Source organism: Megalopta genalis, chromosome 2, assembly GCF_051020955.1.
Source record: "Megalopta genalis isolate 19385.01 chromosome 2, iyMegGena1_principal, whole genome shotgun sequence".
Lineage (NCBI taxonomy): Eukaryota > Metazoa > Arthropoda > Insecta > Hymenoptera > Halictidae > Megalopta > Megalopta genalis.
Window position 1 is genome coordinate 10,504,321 of NC_135014.1, and position 16,149 is coordinate 10,520,469.

The 16,149-nt window shown below is 43.9% G+C and overlaps 1 protein-coding gene across 6 annotated transcripts in view; it reads right to left on the reverse strand.

Moving 5' to 3' along the window:
• The window catches only part of how (protein held out wings), a 38,874-nt gene extending 26,268 nt beyond the window's left edge, over positions 1-12,606 (reverse strand). For 4 of the 6 annotated variants that reach the window (XM_033471171.2, XM_033471170.2, XM_033471174.2 and 1 more), the window contains exon 1: positions 11,461-12,606. In XM_033471171.2, the coding sequence (XP_033327062.1) occupies positions 11,461-11,587 (127 nt within the window). In that variant the 5' untranslated portion in view covers positions 11,588-12,606. The remainder of the gene's footprint in view (positions 1-11,460) is intronic. The other 2 variants (XM_033471173.2, XM_033471172.2) reach the window with 1 other exon arrangement.
• Between the last annotated feature and the right edge of the window lie 3,543 nt (positions 12,607-16,149).

The following is a 16,149-nucleotide window of genomic DNA, read 5'->3' on the forward strand; positions in this document are numbered from 1 at the left end:
CCGCCCGTTGGTGGATGCCGTGCGGCATGGAGCGAACTGCAGGTCAATCCGGTCATCGGCCCCTATAAGCTCCCAAGGGCCACCGCAAGAAGTCCCGTAACACTTTTCCCTTGCTTCGAAATTCCCATTTTTCTACCCTCGCTGCGAGCTTCGCCGCACTGCATTTTCTACGCGCCGGATGCACCGCCAGCAAATCCCGAAATTCCTTCGAGCACGGCCTAAACACCAGGCGCCTTGCGACAAATTTAAAAACGATCCAGACTCGCATAAGTGCCGTCGGTTTTTCCAAACACGCGGCAGAAAACTCTCGTCAAAATATGTTGCGTTGGAAAAATGTTTCATGAAACGATCGACGACCATCTTGACCCAGAGGAACAGAAAAAAAGAAACAAGCAAATATACGGTTGCAGTTTTGTAAAGTGATACCGCGGCGACACACATGCATAGCGTGACCGTAGGAGACAAATATTAACCCTCTGCACTCGAGTGGTGACTCTGAGGCACCACTAAAAAAAAAATTGTTAGTTCGCGTTCCAAAATAATTTTTATATTAACAAAGTTTAAGTTTAAAAAATTGTTGAAAGCGTAACTGTCATCACAAGTTATCGCGAGATTCAATTTCATATGCATAAAATGCACTTTGTCGTATAAAATGGAAATACCATAAGTCAGAAAAATTATTTTACTTTTACGGTTAAAATGGCTTCGAGAGTGCAAAGGGTTAACCCTTAGGGGATCAAAACTATTTATTTCCAGTTTACACACTGCCAAGTCCGGAGACTGTTTTTCAGACGAAGAGAAATTTTTCACTGAAAATTTTTGTATCAAATTTGGAGAAGAGATATTCATTTTTTTTTTAAATAAAACTTCGTTGATATATTTCCATCGAGAAACGATCGTGCTTATTCTTCCAATGTTTCCTGCCAGATTTTACGGTTTTATTGACTTCTGCCGCGTGTATTGGCGGCATTGGACCGTTAAGGGTTAAGGAGGGAGGGAAGAAAAAGCATGTAAATAGCAAGCCTCCGAACGGTGCGTGGATCTTCATTGATTTGGAACGACCGCGACATATGACTAATGTCCATATAGGAACGTTGAACGTTAACAGTTAGCCGGAGGAATCTATATATGGCAGCCTTGCTTGCAGGATACCTCTCTTGGTGGGCTGTCCGTGTGCGTTGTAAGAGTGCGGGCATCACAGAGGCTCTCCTCGTGGCGACGTAGACGAAAACCATACATACAGTGTGTCGACCATGGCGAAGAGAGAGTGAGAAAGAGAGAGAGAGAGAGAGAGAGAGAGAGAGACCGCCGAAGTGGGGATGCGTAAGGCATTTCCTTATTTAGAAACAGAGAAACGTCTTTGCTAGTGCACCGACTACGTACCGGGCAACACTGCTGAACAATTCGACAGGATCTCCTCTGCCCCCGGTATTTTACCATTAAACAACCCTTTCCGTACCTTGGCATGCATCACCGATTTGCACCGTCCCCAAGAAATAAACTACAGTAATGTCTCTCCCTTACTGACGTTCAGATTGTCCACAAAAATGGACAATTTTTGGGCAGAGGAGATACGATTACCCGAGCCTTACGGTTTGTTTTTATAGTTACGAATTGTCAACACCTATAAAAAAATCCCCCCGAAAAAACACCCCCGCGGAATACAGTAATGTCTCTCTAATTGACGCCGAGATTGTCCAGAAAAATGTCTCCCTTACTGACGCTCAGATTGTCCAGAAAAATGGACAATTTGGGAAGAAGCGATACGATTAACCAGACGCGGCTCGTTTTTATAATCGCTGACAATGTATAACTACAAATAATTATAACTATAAAATAACAAAACAGCCGAATATTCGGTGGTGTTAATTCGTTGAAGCGAATTTACGCGAGAACAAAAAGATTTGGAACCTCGGCGATTTCCCCAGCTTCGGCGCTACGATTTATAACTATAAAAACAAACGGAAAGGCTCGAATAATCGTATCTCCTCTTCCCGAATTGTCCATTTTTAGTGGACAATCTGAACGTTGGTAAGGGTGACATTGCTGTACCACGCCGAGAATGTTCTAATTAGAACAGTCGGGATTAAATGATTCTCTTCTGTGAAATACTTTTTTACCATCAAATGCTTCTTTTTCTATCTCGAAACACGCATTAGCAATTTATACAATTAAACAATATTAAGGACGAATAGTTTTTTCTACGAGGCATTATTTATTAATCGATGCTGATATTTCTGATTTCTAAAAGAAACACACAGGAACAATAATACCAAGCCGAACGTCTTTCTTTGTCATGGCGCGAACAAATCCGAGACGCGTGAATTACGATCGCAGGCGTAATCGAATCGTGTGTTACGCTTAGTCGAAAATGTGCTCGAGGTGGCACACGAGGTCTCCCGAGAAATTCATGTATGCAAAGTGTATGTGTAACGCGTTTCCCGGCGCGGTAATTAATATTTAGTGACAACAATAACTTACAAATTGCGCGAGCAACGATACTAATGAGCGACGGTAATTCGACGAATTAGCGTGTCCTCGCATGCGTTATAAACGAATATACCAACTATTATTCATCGGCTACGTATTTAATTCCACCGTTTTCCCAGGACAATTGAACGTTCCATTTTCTGTCGCCGATACAACCAGCGTCGTGGCAAATTTCTCTGGAAAATCTCTCGAGACGTATCGAAATCGACGAATAAAATTGTCGGATGAAATCTGGACGAAGCAGAACCTTCTAAATTGTGCCGAGCCGATTCTATCGATTGATGTTTCAGCTATGTTCCATCATCCGTACGCCGTTAATTCCCGACATAATATGATAATATTATTATAATGATAATAACATTATTAATATATTAAATATGATGATATTATGATAATATGATTTTTATCGGTGATCAACGGTTGAATAAAAGCAACGATCTATCAACCCTTAACGGTCCAAATACAACCGTAAAATCTGACGGAAAACTTTGTACTTCGATGAAAATAATATCAATGAATTTTTATAAAATATATCTTTTCCCATATATTTCACATATAAATCTTTAGTACATAATTTCTCTTCGTATGAAATATAACTTAGACTAACCACTTGAAATGTAGACTTGTAATACTTCTGGTCCGCTAATGGTTAAGATAGGTGATCGGTAGGATAGACGATCGTGCACCGTAAGGTTGATTCCGCGGATTTCACGGCGGGCAAGGAAACCCGTGGAATATTACGCGTTCGCGCGCCGGAACAGCCGCACGTACACACACCTCCGTTCAATTTCAAACGAGCGTTTCCTGTATAACTGTTCCACCGGGGGAACAACTATTAGCCACTCGGGAACAGATATTATTTGCTTTCGCGACGGCAAGTAAACAGAATTCCACTAATTCTTACCGTTTACGCTGTAATGTAAGTCGGCTACGGGCAAGAATCACTGGTAGGGTACACACACACACACACACACACACACACACACACACACACACACACACACACACACACACACACAACCACTCCGACCGTCCGTGTTGCACACGGATTCCGCGAGCGTGTATGTATACTGCCACGCATACAGCGTCAGGCTTGATCGCTAACGGCTATGTGTAACCAACCCAGTCAAGTAAAAGGTAGAGAAGCGAAGAGGCATGAAGAGGAAAGAAGGAATGCGGCCGCTACCCGCCTTTGTCGTCACTGCTGTCGCTATTGCTGCTGCCGCCTTGCTACTTAAGCTGATACCAGTCAGAAACGATAACCCGAACCACGCGACGATCATCATTCCGGCCAGACCTCTTGTCAACAATCGAAATATTCTCAAACACCTCGAACAACATCAACCGCAATAATTTTCCTTCGCGCGCGAACCACGACAATGTTTTCCTCGAACTGGTTTCGCAACGTTGAAAATATTTCCCTCGAACGCGCCGCTTTGGTCTACTTTAACTTCTTAAATTATCAAGCAAATAGTCTGGGAGGTCCGGCGACCTTCGGAATTTTCTTTCGGCGTTCGTACAAATATATACACATTTCTTTTAGGATTCTCGCTGGCTCCTTTAATTCTTACGTCACCGATGACAATTTTTTTTTTAAGACTACTAATTTTCTGCTAACTTTATGTAAGTCTCTGTTCGCGACAAGACAGTCTTTTACGCATCGATATCGTATCCTCTACGATCCTCGGTGAGTCAAGAATTCCTCAGGTAGCCCGCTCCCGTAACTGCTACGTCCCTGAAGACAATTTTCTCAGACATTGAATAGCTTTGATAATCGCTACACTGCCTACAGACAAATCCTTCGAATGCTTTTACAATTCATATTTCGTATTCCCAGGATTATTATCGCGAACGTTCGAATACTTCTTCTTCTGTCGGAACAACATTTCTTAATTTGCTCTTTCGATCCGCGTGTCTCCTAACGACTTGGCAATGGTCGACGATTTTTATGAAAAAAAGGAAAGCCGAGAGAGAGAGAGAGAGAGAGAGAGAGAGAGAGAGAAAGAAGCGATGGAAATAGAGCATTTTACAGCATGTTACATAAAAACGCGTTCGCGCGGAAGGAAGCAGCCCGGCTGCAGAAATATTATATAATTCGGCAGGCACATTTAAATAGATTCACGACCTAGAGATATCAGCTGTTCGATGAACAGGTGTGCGTGCGTATGTTTGTTCGAAGATTCTTACAGATATTGCACCCGCAGCTGACGCGACAGCTGACTAACTAGACTGCTACCACGGATTATGCACCAACTGCTACAGTTATGCGCTTCCAAATCTTTCCGATCGATCGATGCACTATTCGAATCCATCTTAACAATCGATACACGCTATTCGATCGCTTTACGATACAGTAATGTCTCCCTTACTGACGCTCGGATTGTCCACTGAAATGGACAATTTGGAAAGCGGAGATACGATTGTTCGAGCCTTCCGGCTCGTTTTTATAATTGTGGATAATTTATAACTATAAAAGTAAACCGCAAGGCTGGAATTTTTGTAGTCAATCTGGCCGTCAATTAGAGACATTACCGTACAGTAATGTCTCCCTTACTGACGCTCAGATTGTCCACTAAAATGGACAATTTGGGAAGAGCAGATACGATTATTCGAGCCTTGCGGCTCGTTTTTATAATTGTGGACAACTTATAACTATAAAAATAAACCGCAAGGCTCGAATAATCGTATCGCCTCTTCCCAAATTGTCCATTTTTGTGGTCAATCTGGGCATCGATTAGAGAGACATTACTGTACCTCTCTTATCGGATACGTAATTCGGAAGGAAGCAAACCAATTCCACGGTGCATCTAATCTTCAAAGAATACAAAGCTCGAGCTACCGCGTTAATCAGAAGTGTTCGAATCGATTAGAATTCGAGTTGACGTTAAGTGCTAGTTTTCCACTTAAAGTTATCAGCTGGAGTGTCCGATAATCCCATAATCAATGGCCGACTTCCTCTGGGTATTCTCGAAATGGTCGCAATTGTTATCATCTTCTTCGCAATGCGAATTCGATTACTGCCTATTCTTCTAACTCGAAGCCTATAAATAACCGAGCTATTAATATTAATATTTTCTGAAACAAAGAAACAAAATGTGAAAATGTTCACGATTCTATTTGACCGCGCGCGTCCCTTCGCTATTCGATGAACAACTGGTCCGATGGAAAAGAACTTCCGGTTGTGAAAAGTGCAATATTTTCCTGCAGACATAGCATTCCGCGTCAGCGTAATTCCTTGCGCCCGACCGCACTCGATCTCTGGCCGACCATGACTGATGGGTCTCCGATTCGAGGACACTGTGAAAACAATAGGGACACCGATTTATAAATACGAGGGAGGAAAAACGTGGCTATGTATAGTGTTGCATTCTCGAATTCCCTGCTCCCTGCTGCACCGGATGATCGCACCTACTACGTTCGCCTCTGCCCTTTCGGGAACAGCGCACCCCTCCCTTGTCGCAAGGTGCACCCTTCGGGAGGACAAAGGATAGGAGAATAAAGGGCTCTCGCGGTAAAAAGGGAAACCCTTTAGAATCCCCTGCAGGTCCGTTTATGCTAATGCCCGAACCTGTTGATTCTTTGACTCTGCTCTCGAATCCGATCAAACCTCCACCTATCTCGAGAAATGATTTTTTTATTCGATGACTTTTATTTAAAGAACCATAAGATATTAATATATGCGGAGGAAAGAGACTGTAGAGATTTTTAATTCTTGGACGCTTAGGGTATTTTAGAAGGTTCAAAGTCTCAAGAGAGGCTATTAATTTATATTATTTATGTGCTCGTCGATTTATATTGTTTAGACAAGAGATTGGAGAGATTTTTCATTCTGGGACGCTTAGGGTATTTTAGAAGGTTCAAAGTCTCGAGGGAGGCTATTAATTTATATTATTTATGTGCTCGTCGATTTACATTGTTTGGGCACCTATTAATTTTATATTATTTATGTATTATTTTATATCCATTTAGGTACCTATTAATGCAAGAATAAAGTATAAACGATTTATATATAAAAGAACGTTGTTAGAACAGAAATATATGTAATAAAATTCCGTGGACATTTGTTGACCCACTCCCCTTTGCTATGCATTTTTGTAGCCACATCGTAGGGCGTATTCTGAATCGAGGATGCCGGGTGGTTAGTCGAACAGTTATAAACGAACAGCTCCGAGGAGCTGTTCGTGGAGCATAATTTAATCCGTTTCGAATTCGAAGCCGATTAGGCGCAACGACCCAGTAGCAGAAGAAAACTAGACCTCGTGTCTGTCCAAGTTTTCGCTAGACAGTTTCGAAAGGACGTGCTTGACAACGAGTTCTATTCACGCTACTAGGTCACTGAGAAAACTTGCTACGTCGTGTTCAAAATAGACCTGCCCGTACACAATTGCATACGCTTCGAACTATCATCAACGATGCCGCCGCCGCCGCAGCGATGAATAATCCCTCTGATCCCGCGCTCGTTTCACCGTCGAGACGAGTAAATCGCGCGAAATAGTAAACACAAATTTCTATTTCCTGTTCCGTTCGGATCGCTGGAAAACCGAGCGACAATTTATATATATATATATACAGGGTGTCCCGAAAATGTCTCGCAATCCGAAAATGGGAGGTTCCCGAGGTCATTTGAAGCAACTTTTTCCTTTGCGAAAATTTTCTCCGAGGCTTCGTTTACGAGTTATTAACGAAAAACATTGACCAATAAGAGGCGAGCTCGGCTGGCGCGCGGCGACCCAGCCAACGAGTGCACGGAAGCCCCCAGAGTTCCGCTCATTGGCTCGGCCGTCTCGCGCCAAATGATCTCGCCTCTGATTGGTCACCTGTTTTTCATTAATAACTCGTAAACGAAGCCGCGGATTGCATTTTCGCTAAGGAAAAAGTTGCTTCGAATCGCCTCAGGAATCCCCTACTTTCGGATTGCGAGACATTTTCGGGACACCCTGTATATAAAACGAGACCGCGAACGTGTCACGGAGCGTGCGCGCCGCGGGAAATTCAAACGTTAGTTTTCCGAGCGACCGTTTACGTTTTCTGTCATCATTGTTCCTGAAGCCGCGCAATGCCACCTATGCGACTCGCCGTCGAAGGGACTGCGTCTAACGAACTAAAATTTATGCAGGAATGCGCGCGTTGCAAAACACCGTGCACCGTCCCTGGAAAATGCCCGATCGCTTTATGGGTTTTCTCGGTTGAAGAAGCATACGTTCTCTCTCTCTCTCTCTCTTTGGCTGTGGAAAATTCCGTTTCGATTTCGACCGGATAAAACCGTCGTCCGGCAAATATGTTCGATTAAACAAGCCTGGAAAATCGCGGCGATCGGCATAGTCGAGGCGTAGGCGAAAGCGAGCAATTTTCAGCGACGTGTTTCGTTTGTTGAACAACAAGATGTCCACGTATTCGGCCGGCGAGAAAAAGGTGAAATAAAATTCCTCGCATCAACAGGACTATGTCCACAGGAATGCGAGAGGTCCGAGAGAGCTTTCGTAAAACCGGTTCCGCTCGTAAACGTCATTTGACACATTTCTTGTGAAACACTATAAACCACTCCCGCCTGCGCCGGTGCGCGTATCGCGAATAACAAACGCAACAAAAATACGAATAAGCTTTCACCTGATTTCCAAAAAACGAGAAGAATCGAATCTAACGCAGGCCGGACGAGCGCGAGCGTGTTTCTCTGTATATATAGATGGTGTTTCTCTCGTTCGTTGTACCGCAAATAACGAACTTATCGTGTCGTCGCCGAATGTAAACAACTAAGGTACTCTAAGCGCGATAAGAGAACCGGGGATGCGCTTCGTAAACAATTTTACGTACGCCGAGAATACATCAGGGCATTTGTTGAAGTAATTTTCGGTAACGAGCCTTTTGTACAGCTCTTCGCGTCCAACGTCCTCGGAATTAATTCGAGGACTGGCAACATCGTCTCTCCTCCTCCGTTAACCTTCGATAATTCATGCGAAATCTCGTCACGGATTCTCGACTAATCGCGGCTTTCGATTAATCGGACGGTACACGTGCCGACGGCGTCGTTCGTCACACCGGTTCAGTAAACTCTCTTTTTCATCAATTTTCGTTGATGCTTTCCGCCTTTTTAAGGCGAGACGCATTATCCGGAGAAAAAGAACGCGATCAAATCCCGGCCGTTTCACACACACACACACACACACAGATAATACGAATTTTTCTTTGCCAGCGCGAGTCGGCGCACGCTCTCGTATGTACAAATATTCCAAAAATAGACGGCAAAGCAAAATGGTTCCCGCGATTGCCTCTATCGCGAACACGGGCACGGGCAACGCGAAATCATCGTCGACGAATTACGAATAACTGAAAAAAAGAAAAAGGAAAAAACGAAGCATCGAACGCTATAGACGGACGACAATGGCGATCGCGTGGAACGCGATACGAAGTATCTGTTCATTTCTCTTGATCGAGCTCTTGTGTTCTTCTTCCTTGAAACAGCGGCTCGTTTCGTTTCACCGGCACACTCGTTCCGATCACGACGTTTTCGTTTCGTATCTTGTTCCCTCTCGCGCGCGGTACGCGACGATTCTAACCGCGTTTACGGCTCACCGCAAAACGATAAAAATCACCTCCTCGAGTAATGTCACGTCCCGCGAAACCGACGATTTTTCTCTACGTTAGCTAATTAGCTCGACGCACGTTTGCTCGAGCGAACGAATTCCGCGGCGGCTCGATGCAAAATCGATCGAAACGAATTACACGCCGAGCGTTGAAAAGATGGCGAAACGAAGGGAAAAGTAAGGAAGAAACGGACATACCATTCCGCGGGGAGCTTTCCAAATCACTCTTTTACAGGTTTTTTTCGAGGACGAAAAGAATGCGATACCGGACACGTTGGTTCGTCGGACGCCATCGCGGTTCCGCACCGTTTCGCGGAGTTATGTTGTTCGTCTTTTGACTTAAGGTTAGTACTACGCGATACGAACGGCGGGAAGATGCATGAATTTGAACTTCGGTTACGATCCCGGCGCACGCGACAGTACCGTATTCATTTAATCCCATAAGTGGAAATTGAATGCAATCGAATTTTACTTAGCGCGAACGGGCACGGACACTCTGTTAATTTTTCTACAAAAACTCAACGTCATCGAGTCTCGTAACCATATAAATTTGTTCTAATCGTTGAAGAAAGAATTATTATAATATTCACGCATTCCCTTGCCTTTTCCTCCCACCTAAAGCTGTGTCATTATAATTATAACGAACTATTAAAAAATAAATAATATTAAGAAGGTATTTGAATAGTTTGTTGTTCAAAATAATTACGGTTCTAATCGTTGAAGAAAGAATTATAATATTTACACATTCCCTTGCCTTTTCTTCCTACCTAAAATTGTGTCATTATAATTACAACGAACGATTAGAAAATAAATAATATTAAAAAGGTATTTGAATAGTTTGTTGTTCAAAATAATTACGGTTCTAATCGTTGAAGAAAGAATTATTATAATATTTACACATTCCCTTGCCTTTTCTTCCTACCTAAAATTGTGTCATTATAATTACAACGAACGATTAGAAAATAAATAATATTAAAAAGGTATTTGAATATATAGTTTGTTGTTCAAAATAATTACAATTACTCGAGGAATTTGTTTCTCAATTTCATCGTAACTTGAAAAGGATATTTTTCAGTTCTCATTTAACATTGGCATTCACTCTAATTAATCTGTTCTATTGTAAATGAAACAATTGCTAATAAAGATGATTTAAAATAAATACATCAAACGACAACAGAAATATTTTACTCTTATTACGTGATATGCACCAAATTAAAAATTGTTTGCACGCGCGCGTTTCTTCGAAAATGAGATCATAAAGGCAAGACGATGAACGGCTATAATATCGGGCAAAATTTCTCGCGAACGTGATCGAACGGCGATTTTGTATCTTTCGCGACGATTAGAAAATAAGTTAATAGCGAACCGGCTGAAAGGGTTAAACGACGGATTCCCTTTTCGACTGAACCGCGACCGGAACCGGTCGTTTTAAGTGAACGGTTTATGTCCTAACGATCGCCGTATATCTTCCCACATTACAAGAGAACAAAAGTGAAGACCTATGTACAGAATAATCTCCGTGAGACGTAATCTTGGTACACGGGATCGGTTTCGAGCAACGCGAGGGCGGGCTATCGTTTCGCGGCGGAGCGCAGCCGAGCCGAATATCGCGTGGAGATTAAACGAGGATTGTTCGTCGTATGAAAAATCATGGCAGTCCGACTTGCATTCGTCGAACGAATTTTTCCATGGACGACGCAGGGACGTGGGAGATTCGTGAAATATGAAATAACCTGGAGAGAAGAGTACAAGCGGGTACCGGGACGCGCGGCACGTGACAAGTACGGAGAAACCGAGAGAGAGAAAGAAAAAGAGAGAGAGAGAGAGAAACATACACATACAGAGGCAACAGACAGACGTCGGCACGAAGACGACAGCGGCGACGAGGACGACGAACAGAGAACACGGGCCGCGTTGGAAGACAGTCCGTTGCCGATTATGGCAAAATACGAGGGCAACGAGATCTCCTCTCCCATCGTGATACCAGCACACACGGTATTCCTTAACGTTCCGCTTCTGTTTCGTTCCCTTTTTCTCACTGGCACCGCTCTCGCGTGCGCGCGCGCGCGAGAGAGAGACCAGAGACGCACGCACATTCACGTACGTGATTGTGCGTGTGCGTGTACGCGTATGCGACTCTTGCGATCTCCACGAACTGTGGCGAAAGTTTCGCGGTCATAGAGAAGAGACATGCTTGAACCGAGGACTCGACGGCGTCTCTATATAGGCGTTAATCATGCAAACTACGCTAAGGCGTGTCACGGAACCAAGTCAGATGCACTACTCCGAAAAAATTATACAGAGAGACAGATAGAAAGAAGCGAAGAGAAGAGAGATAGACAGATAGATAGATAGATAGAGAGATATTAGTGGATTAATGGTTGCTTACCTTCGTCTAGTAGGCGCTCTACATGTATGAAGACATTAGGGAAAGCAGCTAACTGCTTTCTGTCTTTTAGTAACTGTGACAAGTAGTCCGCTATACTCTGCGTCGTCGTGTTAGTATTATCACACATTGCAATTACTTGATTACTCCTATGGCGGTCACGCGAAAAATAGTAGATAGGTTGGAGGTGATCCAAAAATATTTTCTCGCAGATCAAGGGAGACGAGAAGAAAGACAGAGAGTGAGAGATATAATAGATAGTAAGATAGAAAGAAAAAGATACAGAGAAGAGAGAGGAGAGAGAAAGAAAGATAGAGAGAGAGAAAAAGAGAGTGAGTTAAACGTAAATGAGCAAGAGGGAGACGGCGTTGCGATTAAAATCCAATACAACTCTTCGTTCTTTTCACGTTCAGTTTTCGCACAACGTTTTTACGTCGATCCTTCCCCGTTCTTCACTGTCGTGTTATATTCACACTTCGATTCCCGTGTACTCGCACAATTTCTCGATATAATATAACTCGATATATTCGTACGTCGCGCCTCCTCACTCGTGGTTTCTCTCTGGCGCGCTCCTCGCATACGTCGCCACGATTGCGTTACGTTTTTAGAAATAGCGGAGTCAGTATACTATGTGTGAGCGGCAGGAGGAGGAGGAAAACGACGATCGGGAGGAGGAAGAGAGGGGCTGGGGAGTAGGGGCGACGCGGGGAAAGAGAGACAGAGAGAGGAAAGCGGGAGCGACAGAAACAGAAAGGACTGGTAAGAGAGTAGGGGTGGGAGGAGGGAGGAGGAGAGGAGGATGGGGAAGGAGAAGAGAAGGGGGATAGAGAAAGAGAGGAGAGAAGAAACGGAAAAAAACAAACAGGGAGAGGGAAAGGCAAAAGAATTAGACAACTGAGAAAGAGAGAAGAAACAGAGAGAAAGAGAGAGATAGAGAAGAAGAGAGAATAGAAGATAGAGAAAGAGAGAAAGAAAGAGAGGGAGAGAGAGAGAGAGAGAGAAGAAAAACTAGAGAGGGTACAGGCCTCTCTCACGAGTCGGAGATTCTATTGTCGAAGAAAATTCTATTTGGTCGGATATCGTGGCTCACGAAAATTAAAAACAAACACGCGCTGCGGGATTCTCGGCTGTACTGCACCGCCCGTGCATGTGCCGCCGCGACAAGCCGCCCGAAAACTCGCCGCGTCGAACACGGCGCGCAGCTTTCGTAACGCGCATGCGTCTCCCACGTATTAGTTCTTGCGTGCCTCTATCGGCGCGCTTCTACCGCCCACTACCATATACGGCCTCTGCGTACGCGCGAATACGGAGCTACACGCCATACCATCGTCGCATACAAGTTGGATAATTCAGGGACGCGCGAGGCCATAGCCGTGCCCTGCATCTTACATTTTTAGAGTCACCCTGAAGCCGAAAATCACATCCATCAACTCGATCCCCGGCCGTCGCGGATCGGTGTGTCTACGAGAAATCGATGCACTCCCGCGATCCGACTAGCTACATATCGTTTCCAACGTTGGACGCGCTTCGGACCGAATAAATGTTATCTTTGTTCTTGATTCTACAGTGTTTTCGATTTGTAATTCGTGTAGATAATTGGACGAACGAGATCGTGGTACCAGAAAGACGGTATAATATTCAAGAAATTTAAGATTGTTTATATATATGTACTATTTCCAGCTGATCCAAATGATCGAAGAAACAAAGTGTAATATCACCGCGTAAAGGAGTCATCGGTGAACTCATTCTCTCTAGAACGGCAATAAAAACGAATCGTAGGCGGATTAGCACATTCGTCTCGGCGAACCGGCCCTACGATTTTTGCAGAATAGCCGAGATCGATCGTCCGAATGGACATCGGCGTCGAGAAGGATACCGGACAGGAATCGTAAAAGGCGCGATCAGCTCCGTCCGAAGGTTTAACGCGAAAACGCAATAAATGCGTCCGAACGCGGCTAATTCGCGAGTTGATAAATCTCTCTGTTGGTCCACTAATAACGTGGCCACTTCTGTCGTCGGTGTTTGCTTACGGTTGCCGACGGTGTTGCAATAAATTTGAATAATACGTTTTACGCGCAATTGTAATGATTTATATTTGCACCGCGGCGACGCCGGAGTCTTTTTTAACGAGTCGCGCGAATTGTCGCGCGTATCCACCGATGCCACAGTGTGCATTCTAACTCGCTAATAAAGACGTTGGTTCGGCCGGCTTGTAAATGAACAGAAACAATGGCCTGCGGAGGAGATTTCACTGGCGATAAAACCGCGACGAAATGCAGTATTTATTAGCTTCATTTTTTTTTTACGAGACTCGCGAAACAGATTTGTTCCTGAACACCGAGGAATGCGTGTTCGCGTTAGAGGTCGCGACAGAAACGCGCCAAGAGAATTTTTGCGAAATTATAATGAGGCAGGTTTCGCGTCACCAAATTTGGAGATCACCGATATCGAAACGAAACGTGTCTATTCCTGACTCATCCGCGGTATAAATAAACCGAATTACCGGACAACAATGATTTTTTTTCTTCCGTCTCGACCGTCCGATCGTTCGTTCGTTCTCCAAGTGTTATTTTCAAGTTATTGTTGTGCAATCGGGCAACTGTATCGCGGCACCAAGAGAAGAAAAGATAACGAAATCGTCTTCCATGAAACAAGCGAAAAAGGAACGAACGTCCGTAAAACGCAGATATATTTATACGTATTCAGACGGTACGCACCCTCTCCTCGCGTTTTCTTTGTTTTCTAGGCGCGTCTCGTCTCGTCGATAAGCGTAAAGGTTAAAACGTTAAGTCTCTCCTAATCGTTGCTGTTAATTTAACAGCTGCCCGACCGCGCGGCGCGAACGTTCAAAAGACGTTAAAAAAAAAACAATAAAAACAAAAGAAAAAATCGCGAAACTCTTGTTACTCAGCGCCGATCAATTTCGTCGCGATCTGGAAACAACGCGTGCTTCGAGCATGCATAATCGATGATGATTTCACCTACTTTTATTCTCCATCTGTGTCGCGCCGCAGATTAAAATCAGACGTCGAAGGATACGCGATAATCGAACGCTGATGCATACAACAACAATAACAGCACGCTTTTGTCCATCGGAAGCGCGTATTTCATCTCCTTAAAGTCGCGCGAAATGCCAAAAGCGAATTCGAAAATATGGTGTTGCAACGCGCGGGTCCGTATGACATAACCGGGTGCATGACTCAAAATTTCATATTTCAGGCTTGCTAGTAGTTCGCGGTCTACTATTTTCAGTATTCCACTATTTTTAGACAGTATTTTCGAAACATATTGCAACGAATTAGACACATCGCGCTCGAATTGTTCAGAAAGAACCGCCGAATGATCCCTTTAAGCCTCTGAAGCGAACTCCGCTGCCAGTGCACGACACGCTTGTTGCAACGATTAAACCCACGTGCACGTTTCGTTGCACATTCTTTTTCGCCGTGGGCATTCGCGTCGTAGTCGCGGCTTCTGTTTCCTTCGTAAACCGTGCGAGATTCTTTCGAAACTCCTCGTCGTCGTCGTCGTCGTCGTCGTCGTTGTCGTTGCGGAACCTTTTCGCACGGATCAGCCGAAAATTTCGGCCGTTGCGCAAAAACCGCTGGAAGAAATCGCGCGCGAAGCTTGGCGTGCTTGTGCAGAAAATTAGGCTATGTGGTGTTACAAAACCATATGTTCGCGGGGTCGGGTTCGGTCCGAAATAACTTCCGCGGCGCATCGCGGAAATTTGACCGACGGTAATTAAGGGTACCGTAACGGTAAACATTCTTAACTTTGCTATTCGTGGTTGAACTTGATACCGGCGGGCTTGCGCGATACTTTATTAGAAAATTAACAGCTACGATTATTGCTACGGATCAATCGTTGAAACGGGCACCGACGGACCAACGATTCTCGTGGAAAATAAAAATTATCTGCATCCGTACGAATCCTCGCGAGTTTTATGCTATTCGTAATTTTGCAACTCGAGCACGTTGCGGTCGTGTTTGACCATGTTTGGGCCAGGATTCGGGACATTATCAATTTTCGTACAGCGCCGATAGGCACTCGAAAAGACATCGATCGAAGGCTGAGACGAATTCTATAGGTTCTCGCCTTAGTATTCTCCCACGAACATTTACGTTCGCGCCATATCCAACGCGACTGCCCACGTATATTGGTTAATGTAAAATAGCGTTGACGTCATACAACATGCGCCATACATGGTCCTACAGAGAAGCAACGTAGGTGTCGCGTGCTATAAAGTAGTCGTCTTGATACGCTTTTCCAATTAATAGACGGTTCGCGGCACACCTTTTCCTAACAAACAAACGAGAAATGTCCTAACGCTATTTTCTTTAACATATACATCGACTATTACATGACAGTTCTTTGTTAATTAAACGATAAATCAAATTCAGAACGTTCTAATGAATTGTTCAACTGTCCAGTAAGTTACAATTATTTCCGTCGATATTTTCGTTTGATTATTATACAAAAGAAAATTGCTAAAGCCTAACGAGTCTATTAATCATTCCAAGATTTGTTAAATTATTTAACAAAATTTCTAGCCTATATGTATGTTAAGGTTTTAAATTTTCGTGAAAATAAAAATACCGATATCTGTTAATGATGATAATTAATGACAATTAAATTGTTTGCTCGCAACTTCAGGAATTAGATCCTGTTGTCGTCAACATGGCGACGTTGGTC